Source organism: Charadrius vociferus, unplaced genomic scaffold (assembly GCF_000708025.1).
Source record: "Charadrius vociferus isolate BGI_N301 unplaced genomic scaffold, ASM70802v2 scaffold390, whole genome shotgun sequence".
Lineage (NCBI taxonomy): Eukaryota > Metazoa > Chordata > Aves > Charadriiformes > Charadriidae > Charadrius > Charadrius vociferus.
In genome coordinates, this window is record NW_009646433.1 from 138,096 (window position 1) to 165,678 (window position 27,583).

Sequence of the window (27,583 nt, forward strand, 5' to 3'; positions counted from 1 at the left end):
TTCTGCCACACGAATCATTTAATGTGATTCTGCGCTAATGGCTAGTATTAGATGAAGCTGCAGTAAATGACACCTTTCAAAAATTTTCTTAAATTGTTTCTCTGTTTATTCGGCAATAATAGTGATGAACAATACGACACCTGACGGTAAATTAGGGAGCTCCAAATAAATCTCGCTTGCAGTGTTGGTCTGTTGTATGAACAGGTTCACACAACATCAGCAGTTGTGCGATGAGTGTGTGCGTGCGAGTGTTCGTGCCCTCACCTTGTCAGCACTCACCTGCAGAGAAATGAATCCCCTCTAAAACGAAATGAGTCCCACTCCTCAGGAGATGGGGGGAGTACTTCCCTGTAGCTGATGCTCATTAAGATGACTGCTTTAGAATTTAGAACAAGATTTCTATCCCTGTTATTAGCTGTAATTCCATAGTATCTGGTGTTTTATCTCGAGGTTTTTTAAACACGTAAAGATGAAAACCAGTATCTTCAAGCTTGCACTGTGATTATCTCCAAAGTTTGGCTTCAAAGCTGTAGGAAGAGGTGCTAAAGGGCTTTTTGAGCCATTGGTATAGACTGTTCTGTTTAGTGTCCAAAATTTCAAATACACAAGTCAGAAACTTCAGCTGTTTCCTTTTGTTCAGTGCTTTTTTTTTTCCTCCTCCCAAGTTTTCCTTTACTGCGTTTTATTGCAAAATTAGTTGGAAAAAATCTGGGCACTGCTCTTTGTTAGCTTTCTAACAATTTGAAGTTTGTTATAAAGTTTTCCATGCTAAATATAAACCGGAAGAAGTATTTATCAATGCAGATCAGGAATTTTCTGGTAAGAGGCTCTAGAGAGAGATTTGTGATGCTTCCCTACTGAGAAGCATTTTAGGGTTATTTGAGCCCTTTTTTCTGCTTGGCTACAGTACAGGCGTTGCTAAAGTGGAAAAAAATATTACGTGGGTTTTTTTTTTTTAATATTGTGAATGCCATCTCATTTGGTAAGTACTGCTTTGTAAATGAGAGGCGGAAGTTTGAAGTTCTTTCATGTGTGTAGGTATGTTTTGTGTCCTGTCTGTTCCATTGACCCATTACTAGTGGGTTTTGGGTTGGGGGGAAGAAAAAAAATGAGCTCGTACATCATTTGTACTTGAACATGCCATATATCTGGTATTTTATAACATGCAACTGTAGCAAATTTTCGTGGCCTTAAATTCATTTGAGTAGGAGACATTAATCAGTCAAAGATGTTATTTTACAGTCTTTATTGATAGCAATTTTGTTTACAGTTTCTTCTTCACGAAAATGCCACATTCTGTAAGATGCATTTCTTATGAGACGCTCACAAAGTATGTTTGTCCCGATAGGAAATCTATTCCAGTTCAATTAAATGGGGCATCTGCAGTTCCCGCTAAGCATAATGGATACAGTGTGCGAAGAAGATGCTTTTGTTTGCTGGAGACAGGGTTAGGAGCATCAACATGGAGTATGTCTGCTGGGGGGGGGGGTGTGGGAACAACGAAACCCCAAAGAATAAACCCAGAACAAAAAACCTGGCCAAAAAACTTGCCGCCTCTTTGCTTGTCCCGTGTAGGTCTATGAAGTTGTGGAATTTCATCTTTCTGGGCTGCGTTAGAGCTTTACATGACGAAGCTAAAGACAAGCCTGTAGCTCTGTTTATTTTCTGGTGCTGTTAGAGTTATAAGCTGTTGTGTTCACCTTAACTCTAAAATTGTGTTTATTTTGGAGGGGAAAAAAAAAAAAAGTTGAGTGATTTTAAAGTGAAAATTTACCAGTAGCTTAGAAGAAAATAAGCAATACTCTGTCACTGAGCTCCCAGTGAGATTGAGGGTCCTGCAGCCACAAACCCCAGCAGTCTGCTTTGCTTGGGATGGGCTGGAAATGCGCTTGGAAATCTGGCTGGCAGTATCTCAAAGGTACACCAGTGGTGTCCACTTTTGAAATCTCAAGTGCACAACCTGCAGGAAGCAATATTATTTTTCCTTTAATGAGCTTTAGCACATGAGCAATTAAGAAGACATAATTGAATGAAGCTAATCAGGAAGACACAGAAGCTTGCCTCTGGGATGCTGCTGGAGTCAATTGCTCCTCATATCTACAATTTGATCTGTTTAGTTAATAACACCAGTGGGTATAGTGGCACGGGCTAGTGGTTTTACAGCTCCAGGGGCTTAGCGGTTTGGTTTGGTTTTGTCTTTGAGCCTTAGTCTTTTTATTCTGCTAAGGAGGTGGTGATTAACTGGTGATGAGAGTCTCTGCGTGGCTAATAGTGTTCTGGGTGCTCAAAGAAACATGGTCCAGACTACTGTATTTTAAATGTATTTGAATTGCTCAGTATACAAACTGCAGATAAAGGCGCACGTTTACAGGCACGGTCTTCACACAGCTCCATATGATCAGTGAACCTGTTGTTTTCTGGTGATTAAAATAGTTACGAACGTACTGACACGGAAAGATAAACTGAGTGAATGGCTTCAGATAAACAACTGTTTTCTTCATTATCCAGAAATAAACCTGTAATGAACAGAATCTTACACACACAAAAAATTTATACTTAAAGAACATAAAGAACCATACATAGAAAATACTAATTAAAAAGCCCCATAGCTGTGCTTAACTGTTTTCTTACGGTACTTGCGGGTAGAACCCTTTGGATGATGAGTACGAGAGGTATGAAAAGAAAATAACCTTATCTGCTTGTTCTTCCAGTATCGTCAGTGGCTTGGGATTTATTTTCAGTTGTGCATCCGGCTAATACAAAATTAATCGGCCTCTCCATTACAGTCAGCCTGGGTCCGAAGTAGAAGCTGAGTGCTTTTGTGTCAGGTGTGCTACTTTATCAGTGCCCGTGCGCTAGATAAAATAAAAAACCCCAGGGCTGAATGGGAGTAGGAGGTGGGGAATGGTCTTTGGCATTGCTGACTGCTAAGAATGCCTGTTAAACCTACAGAAATATCTGTGCAGTCGCCGTCTCATCTGCGGGATTATTTTCAGTGCGAGCTCATGGCTGGAAACCTTACAGGGAGACTTTGAACGCTCCCCTATATCTCTGAATTTCCAGCTGTAGAGCTGAAACCGAGTCCAGCTTGGAGGCATCGCTTCTGTCCTCCTGCTGATGGCCTCTGGGCAGCTTGTGGGTCCAAATAGATTGTTATATCGTTGTGATTGAAGAAAAAACGTATCTTCTTTGCTGCCCATCCTTGCTGATGTAAAACTGCTATGCTTTTTGGAAAAGTGTTTGTGGTACGTATGTATTAGGAGGGGAAGGAGAGATCAGTGATGGGCAGGAGCTGATACCCCCTGGGCACTTCTCGTTTTTCAGAGAAGCAGGAGCACTGCGGAGAACTGTAGCTGTACAAGAACAGATGCTCAATCTGAATTTCTGCCATCAAATGTCTTATTCTTTTTTTTTTTTTATTTTGATGGTCTTGACAATAAGAAGCCAAAGTTTACTTTTTATGTAAATTTACCTGTACTCATTAGTAGCACCAGGAGCAGTAGATTTTTTTAACTGTTAACTGAAATGATCTTTCTTTGCTATTTGGTATCTTGGGAAGCACGAGGGTACCACTGTTGTGTCTGGTTTAGGAAAAGATATTTTTTTCCATGTCTTCAACTCTCCCAGAGATTAGTGATAGACAGAGAGGGATTTTGATGGTAATCAGCGTGTCCTATAAGGTGTTTATTTTTGTAACTGTTTTCTAAGGAGGTAAAAATTGAGATGTAAATATTTTGAGGGTTTGGAGTCATATTGCAAGACATATGAAATGTCTTTTCCAATGTAGCAGAAATGTATCAAGACTCTTTTTGCAGTTTATCTGTTGTTTGATGATAAAGGTTTCCGACAGCAGATGTACTGTGCATAGACTTCATTTGCACTAGTGTTATTAAAAAAAAATAACACACCAAAAAAATCCTCCCGTCTAAAGTGTATAAGTTTCTGGAAGAAGTCTTTCAGCGTTTAGAGTTTGGCGAGCCCCTGCACCAGCATCACCTGCTTTGCTTGGCTTCAGCGCCATGTTTTGGGGGTGCTTGGCATGTTTTGGGAATCCTCTCGAGACGGGTGCTAGCGACCGCCGTCTGCTGAAGGGCACCGAGTCAAACAGTCCTTTCTCTCATCCCGTACTTCTTTCCTCACGTACTTGCTTTACAGGGGAGATACCTAGAAACCTTACATGTATTAAAATAAATCTTACATTGGTTCAAAGACAACAAAAGTTGTAACTTTGACATTTATCAGATCCTTTTTGAGTTAGTAGGGCCCAAGCTTTCCAAACACGAGTATAATTATGGAAAATCTAGCAGGAGTAACAGGTGAACATGTTCTTTCATCTCAGGTTGTAGTTTGCTTATTAAATAGAAGATTCAAAAAAGAGGCTTAAGTTACACCTTCATGCTTTTCAGCAAAAGGTTTTTTTCTAAAATACATTTTGAAGAAATATTGAAGACAGTACTAACTTTGCACCTAAGCTTTGTATTCCCCCCAGGCCCTGCATTTTTCTCAGGCAAGTTGTGTTTAGGACTGAGAGACATCTTGTGATTTTACCTGGAAAGGTAAATAATAAACTGCAGGAGCAGGAAGACAAAGTACAACTTATGTAAGAATGGGTATGATTACCATTATAGATGGGAAGAATACTAATTATGAAATGAAGATTGCATCATTTTTTGCTCAACAAAATAGCTATCAAAAGTGTGCATCTAAGCAGAAGAAAAACAAATAACTCTTTGTAGCTATTCAACATTAAAGTCTGTACTGCTTTTATAATTAACTCGGGTTCAGACTGTTTAGACACAGGCTGGATCTATGATGGGCAGAAAGCAGTTCAGACTTCAATTATTGAATCCATTGGACCATAATTTATTAAACAGATACTTCAAAGGATGACACTTTCTGTGAAGTCTTATTACTTTGCATTTTTCATGGATGAGGAACGTGCAAATGGCTGTGACTCAGTGAGGTGGCGTGTAACAGCTGCACGGTATCTTAGACGCCTTAACCTTTTGGGGGGGAAAGGACCTTCTCTCCGCAGCGTTGGAGCCCGCTTTCTGCTCACAGCTCTGTGCCTTCTCACCCAGGCGGCCTGGGCGGCATTTTCCAGATCCTCGCCTAATTAAGTTTTACATCTGTGGATATGTGTCAACATCCTCTGCGCAAAATAAGTTAACTTTATGAAGCCACAGGAACTTGATTGTAAGTAGCGAGATCATTGCGTGCCATTGCCTGGGTTCTGCTACTACATGTGTGCTTGGAAATATGCTTAAGGACAGATTTGGGCCCCTTTTATGGCTTTTCTGGCCTTTTTTGGTCGCTAATGTTGGATACGATATCTTCTATGTGAAATATCTAAAGCTTTGTGCTTTCCAAACCCAGGCACAGTGTCTGTCTTACTTCAAGACACTGTTCAATGGTAATTAAATCCTGATTTAGTTAAGACACGTTATCAGGGTGTGTATTTTAAATGTGAAAACCTCCAGGTCAGTCCTCAGTCACGCAGATGGTTGTTTCAGCGGGGATGGAGTAGGGGATGCTCCGGTGTGTGCTGGACAGTCCAGCGGAGTCCCGTGGCCGCAGGAGGAGGTAGCTTGTCCTCCCAGAACAGGGTTGCGTTTGCCACGGGGAAAGAGGGAGAAAATTTCTACTGCACTGTTAGAATTTAGATGCGGTTGTGGAAGTCTCTTTTGAGTGGCTAATTTTAGCAGCGTGAGTACCCAGGGAGCTGGAGGAGTAGGGTGTCTTTTAAGGCAAGGAGTTGTCTTGCTTCCCTTCATTTCCGTGAAGGGCGCAGCGGGGTATTGCTTTGCCGAGCAGCAGAGCGACTTCCTCGCCTTCTGTCACTGCTGCGTGATGTCTTGATTAAATTACAGGAAGATGTTGATCAACATTGACTTCATTAGAGATGTCATGAGAAAGATATTTATAGGCACGATATGTAAATGTTCACAAAATTGCTAGTTAATTACCTGAAACATAAACAATCCTAGAACTGGCGGGTTAATTAGCGCCGCCTGTTTTGGGTGGAAGTAGGCGTGGGTTACCTGCTGTAGATGTGGCACATCTGGTACCGAGCGGAATTTTCTTGAACTATTGGAATATTTACAGCAATATTAATGCTCAGCGTGGGAGAGGTGACTTTGGAGGAGCAAAACCAGCTTCTTGTTCTACCACCGAAGGACTCGGTCAACTCGCCTCTCGATTTTTGCGTGATAACATGTGAACGTTGCTGATATTTACGATGAGGGGAAGGGGGGCGGGGGGGGGGGAAATAACCTTAAAAATCCAAAGGGAGTTCGAGGTTTCATGTCAATACAGCTTTTTCTAGTCTACTCCATAAAGCGCTGCTTTTTAAAGAAAGTCACCGAAACCATAGTCTCAAGAACATGGTTCAACGGTATTCATATAATGTAATGTAACACTCTAAAATTTTACATCTGTTTTAAAAAATGAAAATATTCTTGTGTATATAGCAAAATTTCATGGTTTTTTTTTTCCTAAATTTAATCTTAAACTTCCATTTAATGCTGCTTTCTTTTTGTCTTGGCAAATCTCAAATCAGTTTTGTGCAAGACAAACTTAGGTTTTCTGTGTCTGTTGTATACAGAAAGAATCCTGAGCTGACATGGGAGAAACTGTTCAGGGGAACATGATAAGCCTGAAAATTAAATGTGGTTTCAGTGGCAACGAACCTGAATATTGAGCGTAAAGTCTAAAAGTCACAAATTTACCCTTAAGCAATAGGGCAAGGCTAAATTTTACTCGCTCATCTATAGGCAGTTTAGCGCTCTCCTCTCCCGTGTTTCAGTTAATAAATCCCTTTTTATCTGCATGTAAAGAACTTTCAACAATACGGAAGGGTACAAGTATCTCCAACTGCTTGTTCCGAGTTGCTTGTACCAGTAGTTAAATGTTTGCTTTTATACAGCATTTAAAATTGCTGTGATTGTAACGTTTGCTTGTAGTACCTGGATTCAGTTTCATTCCAAACATTTAACATTTTTTCACCCTCGTGTATGGAATTTTTGTCTTAAGTGCATCGCACAGGTAATGGGGAAAATGCAATTTCAAAAATATTGAAAACGGCATGAAATTTTAATGCTCAGTGAATAATAACGGCTAAAAGCAGGTTTAAGTCAACTTTTGAAGTTTAAGCACTTCTGAAGATATTACAGCTATTCTCGAGTCATCCCGTGCATTTTAATGGTCTTAAAAATTACTTTTGGTAATACTAATTTTAGGTGCTACTTGGCATAGTATCATATTTTTATGCGTTTTATAATGTTTTCAGGCACAAGTATGATTTTAAAGACTCTTTCAACTCCAAAACTGCTTGTAAAATGGAAAGTTGTTTCAATCTAAAAGAATATTGCCTGAAAAGAGGGATGGTACTGCATTTTTCTAAAGCTGTAAAAGGAAAATAGCGATCCACAGCACTTGCAGAGCAATTTTCGCATCCCAACCCCTTTACAGATATTATATCTGTACAAAGAGGTGGAAGAATGGAGAAAAAGCTACAAAATAAATCGGCTGTCGAGGTTGCATATTCTGTGTAAAAAGCCCGTTTTCTGAGGCTGTGGGAACGAGAGCTTACAGTAGTACTCTTTATTTGGGTTGTGTCCTTTTTGTATTTGATTATCAGTCAGGCTCTCTTTTCGTCCACTCAATCCGAACTCAAATTCAGCTGCCATCAGATTTTAACATTTAGATCATCTTTCACGTGAGTCTTTGAATTTCTGAGCTGTGAATTTGAGTAGCGCTTAATAGAGCCAGTCGGGATCAGAGCGCAGAAATTCAGCGTAGGTTTAAGAAGTGTCACAAATGTGTTTGAATCGAACGCAAGTTCGCTGTCGTTCCTTCCCAGTTTGTACAATTAGAGCTGTCTGTCAGGAAGAGCTCAAAATAGTCTGTGAAAGCCCTTCTTATGCCATTTGCAATACAGAGCAACTGTAGCCCAAGCCCGCTAATGTAAAGGTTATGCCAAGCTTATCCTAAATTGCACAGCTGTAGCTCCCAATTCAGTCACACAGGAAACAAGACAGGACGTTTTCCCCTTAAATTGGGTTGCTAAGTTACTCAATTTAAATGTATGGTTCTATGTAGCTCTTTATTAGGGACCTTGTGCTGTAAATTGAGATGTTTAGAGAGACTCTTTCATGGGGTTTTTCTGAGCGTTCCCCGCTGAATGAGCGGTGGAAGTCCAAACCGTGGAGGTAAGTATAAGTTCTTTCAAAAGACTGTTTACTTAATGAGCAATTGGGGCATTTTGGAGAATAAAGTGCATCTGAAAACAGAAATAGATTTTTCCGGCAGGTTTAAACGTGAGGTGCTTTAACCGCAGCCAACGCCACAGACTGTTAGAATTTCAGTTCTTTCATTTCTTGCATCTCCAATTTAAATAAAGCAGAGAACACGCTCCGGCTCTCCCCGCACATCGCAAACTCCCAAGAGCCTTGCTGGGAATTTCAATCTATAAAACCTGTGGGCTTAAGGTTTTACTGTATTCATTGATATTCTATTTTGTGAAGTGCTTGGTTCTCTTGAAACAGCCATTCTCGATAGGCTGTGCCGCCCCCAGCCGCCCCGGCGGTTGGGACCCTGCTCTCCTGGCACGGGTCTGGCAACGTTTCGGTGAATGAGTTTGGTGCAGGTGTTTTGGCTTTGTTCCATTGGCCGCCTTTGGCGTGGCACACGCACAAACTCACTTTAATTTCCAGTCTGTGACCAGGCTGAAATCGTGTGTCTGCTTTTTTTTATTTTTTGATTAATGGCTTCTCATTAATTTCTTATTTAGAATGGCCACAGCGGTATCAGTGACTCAGGCTTGAGGACTGGACCTGAGTGTTCTTGCTGTATATCTGTGTTTTATCTGCTTAACAGTGCAAAAGAAATGGGGATGGAAGAGGCTTTAAATACTTCGACTTCCTAAACTTTCTTTCACAAACTCTTTTTTCTTTCTTTCTGAATGTAAATGGAAAGAGTCAGAGTTGAAGAAGAGGGTATGCTTGAAATGAAGACTGCTGCTTAATGCGTACTGTTCCCACTGAACCAAGGAGCGCTGCTGCATGTTGAGTGTTTGCTTTGTTTTATCCTCACTACAGCAAAATTAAAATGCATATGCATCCAGAGGGGAAGAAGCAAAACTTTAGACTTTTAGCTCCACTCGAGGTACTTACTAGAAAACTCCTGTCTGCTCAGTTAGGCTTTTCTCTAATTCTGCTCTCACTCTTTGGGCTCCGGAAAATAGTTTTTGGCTGCTTGCCGTGTCAGGTTTTCGGAGTACCAAATTACTTGTCAGTGCTTCATTCTTACAGAGGTTGACTTCCCAGCATTTGGTGTTGGACTGTCCCAGATTGACATGTATATGATGAGTATATCAAATAAAGTGGCTTTAGCATCTCCTTCGGGGCAGAGCGCAGGTAGAGAGCTGGGTCTGTAATTCCAATATTCAGAGAAATCCTGTGTCTTGGTCTGACAGTTGCCTCAGAAACTGCAGGGGTAGGCCAAGGTGTCAAAGCTCCTGTCACACTTGCCGGTCATTTGTTACCGCTTCATTGTCAGCTGCCGTTTTTCAAACCACTGGGCCAAATTAAAAGAACGCACACGTCACCTTGTGGACTTCAGGACAAAACGAGCTGGCTTCGCTTAAACGTTGACGCGTGCTGCTTTGCCAGCTCAGCAGCAGGGACAACTCTTCCTCCAGCCATGAGATGGTGACATCTCAAACCGCCACAGTATTTCTGGTATTGTATAGTACAGTGTACGTGGCCTGAAAACTGCAGCTTGTGTTCCTCTACTGTAGTTTTAGAGAGGAGTTAAGCTGACCGGACCTGTATGTTGTTAACGTGTCTTATTGTGACATTTGCACGTATGGCTTAAAAACTATCTCAGTGCGATTGATGGTGAGTGTGAGGCATGAGCAGGGCTCTTTACCTTGAGGCCCCAGCATTGCAATGACTTTGTTTAAAGATGGCAACCAATTTTAATATTAGATTTTCCATGTTACCTTTTTTGTTATTCATACCTCCTAAGTCACTGAAGTGGGCCAGAATCCTGAACTCACTTGAAATTATTGTGTGCTGCAAATTTTAGGGTTAATAAAATGGTTTATTGAAGACATTGAGGGTCAGTAGGGAACGGTTGGATACTGTTTCTTCCTGCGCTGTGATGCGGTGGTACTATGTGAACAACCAGTGACTAGGTTCAAAATAGCCTTCTTCTAAGATGTTGTAGATGTTACACGCTTTCCTGGATTCAGAAAGAGTTTGGGCAAATGAACAGAAAAAAAAATCAATTAAGAGTTAATATTGTATTCTTGGAATATTGCTTTTGTAGGCTGTGCTTGAAGATCGGGTTGAGTTTTCCCTGTTGAATGAGTATGGCTTTATTCAGGGTGTCAGAGTTGTCAGGCCTTAATTCTGTCCTTTGAGTTCACAGCTGTACAGGAGAGCTGTTGTCAGTGGGACACACACCATCTTTTAAATGTTTTTAGCCTGGGTTAAATGGACAGGCAAATACTAAGTTATTGTTAAGTTTAATGTTCTGAAGTTCATTAATGCAACAAAAGTGGCTGAAACATAAATAGAGAGTGATTGCATGGTGTGATTTTTCTGACTCGAGGAGAAGCCCTGGGGAAGTGAGGGGCTGATGCTGAAGAGTACTAGCACCTTCTACAATTACTGATAAAGTTTAGAGTTTGATCTTTCTTCCAGTGACATGGAATGAAATTTTGTTCTGGCACCAGATAAGTTAATTTCTTCAGTAGTTAGTAGAATTTTATTAAACAAGTTTTTTAAATCAGCCTGAGTATCTGCTAGGAACTGAGGCAGTTTTTTGAGCTCGCCTGTTGTTGTACTCCCTATCACTGTTTGTTTAAATAAAACCAAACAGAACTACTTATCTCAATAGATAAAATCAAAACTGAATATAAGAGAAAATGTAAAATAACTTAGAGTAATAATTGGGTGTTTCTGAAGCAGCCGGAAGAAGAGTTGGTGATTAGCATATTGAAGTGGGTTTTTTTTTTCCAGTTTTAATTTCAGGAGCACTTGGGAGGAGATGACAGTTATTTCACAGAATAATGTTCCCAGAAAGGTTCAGGTTGGCTGTTTGTTTTCCAGGGGAGCGTGCTGTGCTCCCTGCAGGGCAGCGCACTTGCCTTTTTTGGCAGGGTCAGACTCTTTCTGTCTTCGACATTGTGGTAGGACTAAGTTGTTGATCTTTTCTTAAAATTGTGGGAGACCTTTGGTTATAGTCACTTAAATTTATCAGGTCTCACAGGGCAAGCCACTTTTGTTATTAAACTGTCAAGCAGTCAGTGCTTTGTTTATGTGTATGCCTTGTGGTTGTGTGATTTAGCGATCAGAACAGCCAACCTTGGACACTGCTCCCCACTAATTCAAATGTTTTATTTAACTAGGACTTAGGGAAATATGAAGTATGAATGGGTATTTTGGGGTTCCAAGTAATTGTGTTTAGTAGAGGATGTTGTAGGCTGTTCTTGACCACTGCAACTACCTCTTTGTGTCTTCATTGTCAGGTGGTTTCTAAATGTGCGTGAGGCTACAGCCATCTTTACAAGTATATGACTACGGACGGGGCTTATGGAAATGTTGCTAAGGAGATAATTGCAAAAGCTTCTGTAGCCTTGTAAGCCCTATCTACAGTTAGTGGCAAAGAGTTGCATCCCTCAAGTGATTTGGAGCAGGAGACCAGTTTGTAGGGTCCTTTGAAACACCTTTGTGGAGAAACTGCTCTCTTGGGACATGGCAGGAGAGAACGCCCCCTGGCATAGAGGGGCTGTGAGAATGTCGTTGGCCTTTGGGATGGTGGGAATGAGGAAACAAGGGTTCAGGAGAGGAAAGCGCACTGCTGTTATTTGCAATCCCCCACACTTGTTGGGGAGCGGTGGTCTGGAGGGGCCTGTGGCTGTCAGGCAGATTAAACCCTGGATCGTCATGGGATGTCTCCACTCAGGTGTCTTTAGGGCTCTTCGCGTTATGTGTCAGTTCCTACGCTTGAAGTTTATTACTATATTGGGGCCACAAAGATGATCAGAGGGCTGGAGCACCTCTCCTGTGAGTACAGGCTGAGACACTTGGGGGTGTTCAGGCTGGAGAAGAGAAGGCTCTGGGGAGACCTTTTAGTGGTCTTCCAGTCCTGAAAGGGACTAAAGGAGAGCTGGGGAGGGACTTTGTACAAGGGCATGTACTGAAAGGACAAGCGGAATGGCTTCAAACTGGAAGAGGGGAGATTTAGATAAGATATTAGGAAGAAAATTTTCCCTTGAGGGCGGTGAGCCCCTGGGGCAGGTTGCCCCGAGAAGCTGTGGCTGCCCCATCCCTGGAGGGGTTCAAGGCCAGGTTGGACGGGGCTTGGAGCAACCTGGGCTGGGGGGAGGTGGCCCTGCCCAGGGCAGGGGGGTGGAACGAGATGATCTTCAAGGTCTCTTCCAACCTAAACCATTCTATGATTGTTTTAGGTAGTTCAATAACATTTGTTTTCATTTTTATAGCTGTTTCTGTTTACTTTATCTGTGAAGTTGAAATGGAGAGAAGTCCTCTCAGTAACATAACCCGTGGGTGGGAAGTGGCTGTGAGCAGGCAAGGCTGAGGGGATCAGACAGTTCTCCATTGGCACAGTATGGGATTATTCAAGTTGTGTTTGTTTTGGCTCAGGCTGTTTGACCTTGCTGAGCATCTTACCTAGAACAATGACTGAGGGTTTTCTCTGAGCCATCTCATTAAAAATAATTAGAAAATAAAATAATGAAAATTAGCCATCAGAAACCAAATGAATCTGAGCCTCGTAGCTGTTCCATGAAGTTTGTTCAATAGTTTTTCACTTTGCTCCCAAGGAGACAGGCCCTTTATTTATCTGCCTTTGCCTTGATTGTATAATTGCAAAGCAAATGCACTAGTTAGATAAAACAGCGAAGTTAATGACAGGAACAAAAGTGCTTTCCTGCAGGCTTTTAGGAAAGCCTTCATAGCTTGTTCTTTTATTTCCCTGCTGCCTTTTCGGTAAGGTGCTCGGGACGGGGGGGGAGGGCATTGCTACATCATGATTACATATACCGGCACAGTTGCTTAAACATAAAACACATCGTGACAACTGTAGATAGGGAAACTCATTTATGTAGTGCTTTTTCTGCCTTTCTTAAAGTGTGTTCAGTGTAGTGTGATTTGACTTCCATGACTGCTCCGTTATGTCCAGGAATTTGAAGGACAATTTGCTTTTTGTTGAGAAAGAGCAAATAAGCGTAGAACGAATAGACGGTGGTTCAGCCGGTCGCTTCTCCCTGCACCTCTGGCAGAGAGGAGGTCCCTTCGGGTCAGGCAGCCTGGGGCTGCGTGGTGGTCCCTGCGACTGGCTGCTGCTCCGCAGGGCACACGGCCTCTCTTCAAAGAAGCTATGTGATGGAAAGCAACCCTCCTGTCTTAGCAATTGCAGGAGTTTTATTACAATTTTGAATTGTTAGGTGTGTGTCAGCGTCATGGTAATAATCTGCAGCGTGAAATTGGAACAGAGAAAATACCTAATAGATTTATACCGAGGCCCGCAATCAGACATAGGGCACTTTAAAACAAAAGAACAGGGAAGTAAAGGGTTGTATTTCCTTCCTAAGTCACCTTTGGGGCTGCAATTATCCGTGCCTGTTTACGTTGAATAAAGCAAGCTGTTACTGCTGAAAAAATTTCTGTGGAGGAACATTTAAATAAAACTTGAGAAAAACATCTCGTAATATTGCTGAGGAGCATTTCGTATAATCCCTTTCATCAGCAAATAAAGGTGTATTTCAAAAATGCTGAGATTGTATTTTTGTGCTGTTTCTGCTCTGGAAGAGTGTTCCAGGATCTAACTTCTCTGCCAGTCCAAAAGGGAAAAAAAAAAAGAGTTCAGGCTGGAAATGTCCTTTTTAACTTTGTGGGCAGCGTGCAGCCATTTCTCCTGTGCACTCCCTGTGTTCTGTGCGCTGGTATTGCTCTTTAGTTTAAGTAACTCGTATTTCCTCCGTGATATTTACCCAAGTGTATTTCTCGAGAGCTTTCATTTTCCTAGACTAAATAATTCAGGTCTCTGTCATCTTTCCTGGATAGACTCTCCATCCTCCTGATGATGGGAATAACCTTTCTGTGCACCTGGCTCATCCAAAGATGGTCTTTTTCATATACCCAGTATTTCCCACCAGGTCTGGCTGGTGCCTGGTGATACAACACAGTGCTTGAGCCTATTGCTTATGAAGGTCTTGCTGCTGCTGCTTCTTGGTTGTGTTTTGCCGGGGAAGGGGGGTGGGGGGTGGGGGAGGTACCACTCATGTATTTACAACATGTAACTCGTCTTTAAAGTTTTGATTAAAATTGTTGTCTCCCTTTGAATTGGAAAATTGTGTAAAAGTACCATTTTAAATATATCTGTTCAGTGTATGGTGATGAACGTGAAACTGAATAAGGCTGTGGCGTTGTTAGGTTTGGTCTTTGGGAAGGGGAGAGAAGGGTGACAGGTACCTTAAAAAACCAGCCTGATATTCGGCTAGTACTACCATGGCTGAAATCATATGAAATAATCTGTAAACTCTTATCTATGCAACAGAACTACACGTTTCTTCAGAAATTTTTTATTGGTGCCATGAGGGTAATCCACAGTGAGACGTCTACTACACATCCTGTTAATTTTTTCTTCTCCCCTAGCTGTAGAAATAGTTTTGGCTATTGGTCTAATCTCCTCTTTTCACTGAATTTTATCTTATAATAAATTTTATTGCTTCATCTGCTCACACTTGCAGTAACTCCTCTGCACTGAACGTAACTGTATAGCCTGCCTTTTCTCTGAGACTCTGTCCAGATTTCAATGCTGAACATTGATTTTAAACATACCGTATAACTGTTTTGATTCTAATTCTGGAAATCCTGTTGTGTTTGATGGAAAACCAATCCCGTGAAAATGCTGCTAACATGTGATTGACTTGTAATTTTGAAAATTTGCTTATTGAAGAACAGAACTAGAGGTTGGCCTGATTTGGGCGAGCTTTCCCTTGAGACACCCAGCAAGGAGACATCATCATCATGGAAACATAATGATGGGGGAAAAGTCCATTCAGTTTTCAAAAGAAAATAGAATTTTTTTTTTAATTTTTTTTCTTTTTAAGGCATATGCGATTTTTAGAGTTAAAAACTGTCCCTGCTTTGAATTTGGTTTTGGTTTCGTGTGCAGTGATGGCTGTTTGATGGTGCATAGCAGGACCATTTGTGAAAACAAAGGCTCAGTAACAGTTTGTATGGGTGAGCTTCCTTGCCCTAACAAAGAGATTATTGAAGGGTCATTCAGCCAAATCCTGAACGTCTAGAAAATTGTAACACGTGTCTCTGGAAAAGGTTAGAGATGTGTCTGGTGTGGTCCTGTTATTTTTATAGCATCCAGGGAAAAAAAAATCCTTATTTCATGTAGGTATGCAAACATTGCTTGTCTTCCCAGATGAAATGCTGGTAGAAAACTACGATGAAGTGAAAGGTGTAGTTTTTCAGACGATCTGTTTGCTCTGTTAACGCCTTCAAAACAAAAAGCTTTAAAGTTACCAACAGAAAATATTCAATTGTTATGTATCAAACTGGAGCGTGTAAGAATAAAAGGAATAAGTCCTGAGACTTTGTTCATGAAACAATTTTATTTAGACCGCTTAGGATAGCAAACCAAGTGGGTTTGTGAAGCTCTCTAAGCAGTGTCACTGGTGTAAGGAGTACCCACACAAGCTCTCTGTGTTCGACCTTCAAAGCAAGGTTTGCCTGTTTGTCTTTAAAAAAAAAAAAAGTAAAAAAAAAAAAAAAAGAAAGAAATTAGAGTGTGACTGTATTATCATTAGCATTAATTCAGGTGTCATTCAGGCTGTTCATAAATATTAACAGCCTCAAGGAACGCCGTGCTGTCAGTCCTCCCCCTTGGTGTTTAGAAGTTTGGTCTCGCAGTTGAACTCATCAGCTGAATAGCAAAGCCGTTGCCAGAGGAAATTACCACGGCACGGAGATGTCCTTTAGAGGCTTCACCTAAACGGAGATCTGAATAAATGCTTCACTGTTTTGATCTTCCTTCATAGGTCCTCCTGTCTGTGCTGGGGTAATTATGATCTGTAATTAGCTGCAGTGCAATTCTTTTGAAGTCGATGGATGTGCAGTTTTTACCGTAAGCTGGGAAGTAGCATTTTACCTCAGCTTGCTCTTGTGATTAATTTACAGATGATTTTTCTGTTGGGATTTTGGGGTAAAGTGGTTAGAGCTCTCTCTCAAAAAAAAAAAAAAAATACAGCGATACTCCAGCGTTTCTTTCCTTGGCTAGAAACTAATTAGAAACTGCCATTTCTTAGGAATGGGGTGTAGCCATCCACACGGCCGGGGCCGTGCAGGGAGGGTCAGAGGGGCATCTAAATGTCTTTAAAATGTGGACTGTGGTCTCATATACACTTCTCCATGGTGAGATGGGAAGGAGAGTGGTTGTCTCGTCTCACGCTGCTGCAGCGGTACTGTGAGACTCTTTGAAAATGAAAAGTGCTTCTTAATTAACTTTTCATTTCTGTGTGCCTTTAAGAGGCAATATTTGTCTTCTATTTAATGTAGAAAACCAAATCGGTCACAGAGTGCAATCATCACATGTAGTATACATGCTTTTATATGTTTTAAGACTACACCTATGCATTTGCTAGCTCTGCATGTACTGCTTTATGTCTTTGAACTTATCTTTTGAGTAAACCAACCAAATCTTACTTATTTTCTTTCATTATTCTGCTCTGCTTCCATTGATGACTCTAAACTTTTGACTCCAGACTGGCAATATGAGGGTAAGATGGCAAAATGTAACTTCCTGACCATTGCTCGTCTGTTTTTAATTTTTATTTTCCTTAGAACATTATTAAAATTCTGTTCACTCTCTTTAATTAGATGCTTTTGTTGCAATTAAATAGAAGTTATGTTTGTTTCTGTTGTGAAGCTTTAATTACGATTTATAGCTTTGAATCATCCTCTTTGGGTTAAATTACCATTGTATTCTCTCTGTCCTGAAGGCCTTCTGCTGCACTGAGATCCCTGGTGGTATCTCTAGAGCAAGATAGTTTATAGTGTAGCCGTTGACCTGTGGTGTGTATGATGACGGTTCAGAGTGTGTGTGTGTGTTCATGACGTGGAAAGGAAGGCTCACGTAAGAGAGAACAGAACAAACTGTATTAAGTTTTTGCTGTTTTAAGTGTTTGTTTTAAATATGGATCGGCATCTGAGATGTTAAACCCTTTGTCATCAGATTTTCCCTTTCTTTGTAAAGTTTATCTGAGTAAGGGATCAGCAAACAGCTCAGATTTTGATCCTCTGTGAGCGTAATTTAGCTAATAGTTGTAGCTCGTACCTACATCCCATTTAAGTGAATACCTGTCTTCAGTATACTGATTGTGCTGACTTGTTTTAAAAACAACAACCACCCCCCCGAGATCCTTCTTCTGAAATTAGAAATAACTTCTCTTTTCATTTTTATAGATTGCAAATTGGCCAGAACAGGTCCACCGGCTACAATAGTCCCTATTGATGAAGAAAGTCGGAACGGTGAGTGCCCCCTCGGTTTTCCATGCCATGCCCTTGGGTTACCCCGCGTTAGCTGATCAGGGCCTAGAGGTACTGGGGGGAGCGGAGAGTCCGTGTCCGGCTCAGCAGAGAGGACCGGTCTACAAAAACCCGTTAACAGGGATTGCGGGTGGAAAGGTGATAGTGACCCAAAATGCTGAGATGTGTCACTTCTTCCTGAAAATTACATGTTTTGATGACTTTGGTCGTTGACTCCAGGTAGCGCTTGTGAATGTACTTTTATTTTTCACAAGTATTTAGACCACAATTATTTGCAATATGACAGTAGTTTAGGTCCCACATTGCTAATACGCCAGCTTATTTTTACTGTCTAGCTTCTTATGTCACCGTGATGTTACGGAAGGACAAAGTTCTGGCAGATCTTTGGTTTTGGTGGGGCTACGTAAAGCTGAAACCTTTTTTCTCTGAAGTTTGATAAGAGTGTTAACATCGCTATCTTCTGGGTTTTGTCTGCAGCTTTTAGAAGGTTGCTTGTTGTTTTGCTCTAAGTTAATTAATGTGAATTTATGAACCCCTGAAAAGACAGAATTTCCTTGCATTTAGTCACGGAAAACTCAAAAGAAAGCGAATGTCTCTTTTTATTCTCCTGTCAAATCGTACAGTTCTCTAATTGGTGATTGGGAGTCTCAGCACTGCATTTCTGCAGCACGCTGTAATGTGATGAAGCGCTTTAGCCCTGTTAGAATCCATGCTTTGCACAGGTGGCTGTTACTCCTTCCTGATTTTTATTTTGTGATTATTTTTTTTCTCCTTGTAAGCTAGGCACGGTTGTGTGGTTATGATTTATCATATCTGGGTGCTTGAAATGGTGTAGAGAGTCCAGGTCGTGCTGGTGGAACCTCTCTGCTGTGACCCCTGGGGAAGCCGCGTGCTGTTGGAGTTGCTCGAAGTCAGACAGATAAGGGTCTGCAGGTTTTACTGGTAAGAGAACCAGCACGAGGGTGCTGAGGAATTCTGTGAGTTGGTACTGGAGTAGCTTTTACAAACAGGCTGGTTTTGTCCTCCTCTGCTGAATTTTCTTGCAATTGCATCTGCTGAAACTAAAAACTGATGATTGGTCTCAGCAAAATGAAGTTCCCCTGCTGGTCGTGTCCATGTACTGAGCAGAGCTCTCTTCTCCTCTGTTTTGCTTTTTGTAATGAAGCCTGAGTGCCATAGAAGTGACTTATACAGCGCAATATTAATTTAAGAAGAAAACTGTACCCTGTTTATATCAAGCTTATATCAAGTGGGGGGAAAAAAAAAACTAAGTCTTTTTCTTTCCGAATGTTTAAATGGTGTGTGATCACAACATCCATGATAGGTCTTACTCTTTAGTAGAACAACTTCTGTGTGTAATCTGTGCTGCAGTATCAGTCAACTATCATTAAAATAGTTTGGTACCTAAATAATTCAAGGGTCCAGAATCAGTATCAGGGTTTTTTTTTCTTTATCTTTTCCAATGTATGTACTATAGTAGGAGTCTCGGGAATTGATGCTTATGAAATAATTGTGTCTGTAGCACCTTGCTGGGAAGACATCAAATATTCTTGATTATACATAGGTGGTACTGGCATGTTTTATAGCACTTTATTCTTATGTGCTAGCAGCACTCGGGTGACTTATCTGGAGAACGTACTGGGAACAACAGCCGAAACTAAGGCTAGATGCTGACCATACAGTCATTTGAAATATAAACAAAAATCTAGAGAAATAAAAACCTTGCAGCTCTCTGATTGAATGGCATAATAAACTTGATTTCTCAGCTTTTTAATGCTTGATTCAGTGTTTGCTAAAAACCAGAAAGTTAAAATTTCTGTTCAAATGTAACCAGTCCCGCAAGAAAGATGGTTAAATTGAGTATGGTGGGGAGAGGTGTGAATTTCCCAAAAGCTTCGTATGGGTCTGCAATGATTTAATTTATCTATTTTGCTATGAATGCTTATGAACCATTAGCTTCTCATTGAAGAAGTCAAATTGGAAGTAGAAACTTCAATTCGCATTGTAGTTAATGGAAGCGACACACCTCGTCTGTAAGTCGCAATATGTATTAAGCGAATGGGTCTCCTGGGAAGGCAGCTCTTGAGTTGAAATGTCCTTAAACCTTCTGCTGTCTTTGTTGAAGTGGTAAGTTGTATCCTCCCCACAACCACGCGTGGCTGAAATTAATGAGGGTGAAATCCCGGTACAGTGTAGAGGGTCAGCGGTTGAGTCGATGCTGCTGCTCATGTACTTCATATTAAATAATTGGTTTTCATAAGTCTTGCTTAAAGTGAACGTAGGTATTTCAAAATAGGAAAATAGTCACCGCAGAGGATACGGAGCAGCTACTAGCAGATTTGTTTTCCAGCTTTGTGTGTGCACCCTTCCAGATGTCTCCAGCTTCAGGGAAAATGTTTTATAGCTTGCTAGAGTCACCTGTCACCTTTGGGATCCACGCCGGTGATTGGTATTGTTTTAACTGAAGGTATATGAGTACACACCTGTGCGCAGATGTGCTTGCACACACGTGTATATACATATATATATCTGGGAATTAAAAGACGTGACGCATCAGGTAACCCATCTCTCTTTTTTTTTTTTTTTCCGTCCCCCTTTCTTTTGGCCTCTTTTTGTGGTCATGTTCACACGCTTACAGAATATGCTTATAAATAGTGTCTGGCTATGCTATCAGTGCTGCAAAATATTAATATGTTAGTTATGCTTTTTTAATATGTTGATGTTTTGGTTCTAGGCAAGGCAGTGTTGTATCCTGATGGGTACCCTGCCGTTTGTGTGACACCTTGTTCTGGCTACAGTACCAGTTTGTGCTCTACAGCACTGCCCTCGGCAGATTTCCTTACGTGTTTTACCCTCTAGCCTACAGCTTGAAGGGACTAGTGAAAGAAGCAGGCTGAGAGCTGGTTCATCACCAGTAGATGATGGGCCTCAATTAGATTTACAAAAGGACCTCCTTTACATTCAGCAGAAATGGTTTGGTTACCAGAGCTCATCCCTTGTAGCCTTTCATCCTTCCTACACGTTAAAAGATGAATACCTATCAACGCTAAGGGGTTATAAATAACTCAAAGCAGCTCTGCCACCAAAAAACCTTTGTAAAAATCTTGAGAAGGGAATAAAACAAAAAGAGGATATAGCGGGTAATAAGGATGGTCAGCTGAAGGAGTGTGTTGTGATAACAACATGTTTTAAGAGCGGTTTTTGATATGTTGGGAGCGTTGGGATGCGTTTGGTACAAGGATTGGATGTTGCTGTGTTTTGGAGCACGCAGCCCGAAAGTAAAAATCGTGGATATCAATGCCAGGATCAACGAGGCGAATATATTTACTGTGCATGTGAAGTCACTAGAAGAGTTTATCAGAAGTTGTTTCAAATAATTTGCTATTCAGTCTCAAAATTGGCAATATATAGTTGTTAAAAGAGATAGTGAAGCTTTAGTAGGGATAGATATTTGGATGATACGCAGATTATACATTATACAACATTTCCAATGACCAAACTTTGTTTTGGAATTGCCAATAGATGCAGAGAAACAATCAGCCTATTTTTGTTCTAACATAGAGAAATACATTTCTAGATCACTTAAAGTATGAAATCTAAGCAGGTTATTTTAATTCCTTGCACTGCACTGCAGCTTTCAAAGGTCTGTTGTTGATGTTGGACTGCCTCTTCTAAGGTTTTAGAATTATGACCTCAAAACAGCAACTGAGTTAACACTTCTATGTGACATTTCACTTCATCCAGTGCACGTATTCATCAGCTTCTGGCAACGGAATAAACAGAAAATCCTGCTTTGAGAAGTTTATCTTTAGTTTCAGTGTGCTGAATGTTGCTTCTCAGCATACTGACTTCACTCATTTCGAATTCACAAAAAGTGAGACTAGTAAATCTTAGGGAATAAAAATATTTTAAAAAATAACTATTCCTTGTTTTCGTAGTCAGACTCACAGTTACCACATCTGACCTTTAAAGAACTCCTTGAGGGATCTGCATGGATGTTCGGATTTGATGGATTCCCACCGTTGGATTAATATATTTATATCAAGTAATTGAGGTATAATAGCATGTTAGATGATAGTTGTGTTCCCATGAAGATTCCTAGAAGGATTTCTTAAGGTCCTACATTTCTTAAGGTCCAAGTTAATTATTTTTTTCATTCTTCCTTTGTTTAACTTGAATGGGTGATAGTACTTGAGATCATATTAACAGCAAGATTTAATTCTTCCGATGTACAGGGTTGGGGTTTTTTTTTATAGGCAGAGAGTTATTTTCACCCATGGATTTTTTTTCATTATGGAATCTGAGACGTGGCTTTAACTTGTTTATAAATTGAACAACTGAGACTAGTTCATACTTCAGAGTTTTTCCTTGCAGTTGCACCCCAAGTTTTTTGTGGGGCTTCACAAAGAGCCCCCTGTGCTTTTTTCCTTAAGATGAGCATACTGAAATGCTAAAGCCTTTGAATCTTTAAAAAGGGTTTTTAACAGAAAGTAGGCTATTGGGAAATGACTTCTAAAAGAGGCACAATTGGAATCTGCTAGATAGGACTGGTTAAAATAGAATTTGGAACAAAGCGCCGAGGCTGGGGTGAGGAAGCAAGCCCTGTTGAAGGCTTCTCGACAGGGTGGTGGGTGACCTGGCGTACAATGGGAGGGCACAGATAGAATAGATGCATCTCTGTGTCAGCCGCTTCCTGATATTTGTCTTTGTCTTTTATTTCAGGATAGCTACATAGGTAATAGAGTATGGGCAACTACTATTCAAATTTTAAGATACTTGTTTTGGGTGTAAGTTACATACTTTCCTAGCCAGGTGCCAACATAGAGATCGGTGCAACTCTAAAAGATTTATCCTAGTGCGAAGAAGAGTAGGAACTGGTGTCTTGGTAATGCATTCATCATAAAAACTCTGCAGTTAGGAATATTTTGTTTGTGTTCTTGCCTATCCTGGGAAAATCGGTAAATGTTGTTCTGCTTTTGATTTTATTTCTGGGTTTTTGTTCCCCGCCCTTACGATGGTGTACCGTGCTAATGACTAGTTGGACCGTCTCTTTGAATTACGTGATCGATCTCTCCTTTCCGTACATAAATCTCTAATCCTTATTGGGGACGTTTCATATTTATGCAAACACAGGTAAGTGCGGGAATGAGCTTTCATGGCTGTAGGTGGGTTTGGTATTAGTTTTATATCTTTTCATCTTCCTGCTATCTTGGCAGCAATCTCTTGTCAGCCTTACTTCCTGGGGGGCAGAGGGTCTGTGATCACTCTACAAACCCCCATCAATAACCGCCTGCTGTGGGGGATTAAGTGGGAAATAGGACACAAAGATCAGGAACCCAGGCCGTGGGTTTTTTCCTGGTGCTACTGGAGGAATTTATTTTCAGTTTAATTGTGTGTAATGTTGGAGGAATGGACCTGATTACTAAAGCACATTGGCAATGTCACTGCAAATTTCCGTGCCGTACTAAGCTATTCTACCTTGTTTTTCAGGGACAATTGATAGGGATTGAAGAAAATGTCTCGAGGGGCACAAAATCTGTAGCCCCTCTTCTGAGACGGGCTCAGGTGTACTAATACATTTCCTATGGACTGTGTGTGATGGCTTCTGAACAGCCAGTACTTAATAAAATTTTCAGTGACTACCGGTGTGTTCTGGAATTGAACTAATGAGCCTTAAAGATTAAGGGTCCTGTTATCCATCTCCTGCATGGATCGTATGCTGATTCCAGCCTGGCTGCTGTAAGACGTTTTGGCTAAGGGGAAAAATTGACTTTGTGAAAAACCATTCTCTGATTTGGAAAGTTGCTGTGGTTGAACACAGGTGTATTGCGAATAGCATTTCTCAAAAATTGTGGCTCTATGGTCTTTTCTTAGTTTTCCCTTCTGTTTCAGAGAAAGGATGAATTAATGACTTGAAGGATGAGGAGGTGCTTCAGCATCTTAATTTCTTCAAGTAGATCTTTCCTATAGAACTAACATGACTGATGTTATTGCTGTTTTGAAATTCCTTTATCTAAGAATGTTTTGGCTTTACAGTTGACTTTTGACCATGCCACCAAGGCTATATAATTGGTTTAAAATAACATTTAGCAGGTTTTTTTAAACATTCAAGTCACTTCAAGTCCATTCAAGTTGTTTTGGTTGTTGAAGCCCAGTGTGGTTTTTTTCGACAAATACTCAGGTTTAATTGTGAGAAGTGTGTTATTTTACATTTTGAGACTTGCTGAGATCTAATCAGCGGAACTAAAATCTGTAGCGATTAAGCTTGGTGTTTGGCCCTGTAAAGCCTAAGCAGGGAGAGCAGGCTGAGATGACATGTCAGATGTGCAAAGTTTGTAAAATTTTGCAAAGTCATTTACATCTAATTAAAAGCTCACGTTTATTTTATATACTGACAAGTGAAACAGGGCATCTCAAGCTCCTGCTTGCCCCGTTTTGTTAAGAAAAGAAGCGGTGGGAAGGAAGGTCCATCTCATGGTGGTGTAACATGCTGTCCCAGAGACACCTCCAGTGGAAGGAAGCAGTCTAAGCCTGGTGAAATAGCTGTTTCTGTAGAAGGCTTCCACGTGGACCACACAGCTTCACGTGTCCATAGGGCTGTTAAGTCTTTGTATCGTGCACAAGGCTCATTCCTTTGGCTTGTTGCACTGTCTGCAGTAGCTCTCCATATACCAGGAATGACATGAGTCAGGTGACACTGAATGGAGGGGAAAAATGTTATAAGTTGAAGACAACCTTGTGTACTCAGCACCTGAACAAGACTTAAAGCTATTCCATGGGGATTAACAGGACTAAAATAGGGCAGAGCTTTAAACCTTAGCTCTGGGTTTCTTGCTGCAGGAGGGAGAACTTGATTTTCGTTAAAGCTGTACAGATGCTAGCATGTTGCCCAGAGGTGTTAGAATTTATAAAGTTACATATTCTTGTAAGTTATCGTTTATTGTCTTTACGAGCCTCTCAGTCTTTAATTTTAAAACAACATATTTTCACCTGTTGCTTTCTATTGTTCAAAAATCAGCTTTAGGTAGTGTTATGAAAGAAAAGTAATCTTAGTTGTACTCTTTCAAGTGATTTTGAGAAAACTGTCTCTCAAGTCTGGGATGTTTGTGTAGTTGTGGAAATGGAAAAGAGCCCAAGCTGTAGCGTACTGTAATTTTGTACTGACTTTTCTTAGTTTCCCTGTAAGAGTAGTTTGCAGACTCTTTGCATTTAACTTTCACTAGGTGCGCTTTTTCTTTCGTAGCCGTTAACAATTACATTTTTATAATGGACAAAAATCCAATTATTAGCTTATTTGTTATCATTCATGTGAAATGTTTCCAGGGGGAAACTGCTTCAGTTGATTGCCAGTCTAAGTTATGCAATTGTGTATATGCCTGTGGGTCCACGCATAGATTTTTTTTTTTTTCACATCTTTAGGCAATCTTACAGCTGCCTAAATTATTTGTGAACATTTTTCACCAGCTGGTGAAAGTATTCCTTTTCACGTATATCTTCACCAAACGGGAATCTGGTTTCCGTAGCAATGGAGATGTGGTGGTATGTTGTTTATATGTATGATAAAGTATAAGTTATTGCAGCCAATAAATAAATCTTTGAATGAAATACTGTGTTGCTGGACAAGGGAAAGGGGAGTTCAATCAACTTTGCTTCTAAACCACCGGCTTGTCTTCAATTGTAAAACTAATTGCTCTTATAGGCAGTGCCGCTTTCTCGGGTCCTATCTGTACATCTGAGACCGCTTAAATAAGCCTAGATAGTTGTCGGCCGAGCACTGCAGCTCAGCCTAGCGATGTCAGTTAGCCGCTGGCACAATCTGGGTGACTAATATGATTATGGCATCGAGCGTCAGTAGTCTTTTGCTGAATTTGTGTGCGCTGATGCTATTCTGTGATCATTAATGCCGGGTCTGTGCAACATTAGATTATCCAGCTATACAAATCTGATCTGGATCAGGCCCAGGCGCATAATCACATTTTGTCAAATTAGGGCACGCAGTATGGAGTTTATTCTGGCTTCAAGTTTTTATATAGGTAGAAAGGTGATAAAGTAGATCTAATATCTGCTTGATTAAGTAACTTCTATCAGAAGCAGTTACCCTTTCAGAGTGTTTTGGATTTTAACAAGAGGAGTGGATTTGTATTGATTTGTGTGTGCCACGTGGCTGTACAGTGCTAGGGATGCTCCTGAGGGCTGGAGACTGAATTTACCACGTTGCAGGGCACTGTATAGTTCAAGCCCATCTTCCCACACCAGGATGATTTGGGAACCCGGATGTTGCCTATTGATGCTTCTTGAAGTCATCCAGAAGAACAACTGTTGTGTGGGCTGTTGTAGGCGGTCTAGATTGTGTTCTGAAGATACAGTCAGATGCTGAGGCCACCCAAAAAGAAAGCCCACAGTTGGTGTTCTCAGCCCCGGCAAGAACTGGCTCTAGTTCTGGATCGTTCAGGACATTCCTGTGCCCTTTAGGAGTGTGTTGGTTAGACTTGGCGAAAGGGGTTAGTTGGGGCTGTAGAAATCCCCTGGGAACAGTGTAGGATCCAGGGAAGTTCCACCAATAGCATCAGAAAGGGACTTACTGACGACGGCTGCGCTCCTTGGCTTTGAGGTGATGCAAGAGTATCTAGAGAGACCCAATTGTAGCTAACTTGGTTTATTCTTCTGGCAGAACTTTACTTGACACTCAAGGATTTTCGGAATGCTCTGGTCCAAGTGCTGTCCTCAAATTTCTCCTAAATGGAGGAAAATTGGCTAATATGCCACAGCTTAATAATGTACTTGTAGGCGGCTACTCTTCTTCTGTCACGACTGGCGTACGTGGTTGTCAGAGGTAGGAATTTCCTTCTTTTGTATTCAGAGATACAGCCATTAAGACTAAGGCTTATTTGGTCTTAATCAGCTGTCCTGAGAATCATTATCAAATGCAGCAATAGGGATATTACCAAAGCATAACAAATTTCTATTCCAAGAAAGGGTAAATTGCCTGGAAAAAAAACGTAGCTGCTGTTCTTGCAGGTACAAAGGCAAGCAAATAGAGGCTAAGTGTAAGAACTACAAGTTAGAAAATTGTCTTATGCTCAGCTAATAAACATCTTCAACAAGGGGGAATATGGAATTATTGCTTTTTAACTAATATGGAATTATTGCTTTTTAACTAATATGGAATTATTGCTTTTTAACTTGTATTTGTGGTTTTCCTCCTGATCTTCATGTTAGCGGCTGCTCATAGATGTTGGTGCTCAGCTCGCTGTCTTAAGTTGTTCAAATCAAAATGTAAACTAGTGCAAGAAAATATCAGTTCTTAGCTGAAAATTTGATTTAGTTTATAAATTCATGAGATGGGAAAAGAGGCCTAAATTTATGGAAATTATTTTTGTTTCCCTCAAGCCCGTTTGTTCATTTCCATTCTGAAGTTAGACGTTCTTAGGATTTTGGTATTAACGATTTCATTGAAAAGTCATGAAACAATTTGGTGTCTAATGCTATTTTTATACCGCAGATTTAAATTCACACTCACGTATTTTTTCATGGAGGACAAATGTGTAAAGACTGAAGAAGCTGTAAAATGGATGAGCTTATTATTCCACTTTTATTCATGAGCACAGACATCAGCGGTGGCCAGTATTTCAGCAGAGCTTTTGTTAAAGATTTCTACAATTCGCCTTTCTCAGTAATTTTTTTTTAATTATGTCTTTTTAAGAAAAATAAAAAACTAAAGCAGGAGATAATTTGGGGTAGAAGTAGGGGAGAAAAGAAGTCATCCTTTTAGAAACAGATTAATTTATTCTTAAGGATAGAAAATACAGTTAGTAAGTGATAAAATTGGAATTATTTGAAATGTTTTTGTGCTTTCACCCGTCTAGAGAAAGTCTCCGAAGCTGGTATTGGTACTTTTGGGGGAAGAGGAGATAGATGTCCTTAAATGACCTTCAGGGATGAGAGGTTTTTTCCCCTTATTTTAATCATTTACTGTCTCATCTGCCTCT

At 40.6% G+C, this 27,583-nt stretch overlaps 1 protein-coding gene across 2 annotated transcripts in view; it reads left to right on the plus strand.

The window, feature by feature from the left end:
• The window catches only part of PCDH15 (protocadherin-related 15), a 371,643-nt gene that overhangs the window by 14,615 nt on the left and 329,445 nt on the right, over nt 1-27,583 (plus strand). Inside the window, exons 2-3 of one of the 2 annotated variants that reach the window (XM_009881484.1) lie at nt 16,811-16,825; nt 17,511-17,576. In XM_009881484.1, the coding sequence (XP_009879786.1) occupies nt 16,811-16,825; nt 17,511-17,576 (81 nt within the window). The remainder of the gene's footprint in view (nt 1-16,810; nt 16,826-17,510; nt 17,577-27,583) is intronic. The other variant, XM_009881476.1, reaches the window with a different exon arrangement.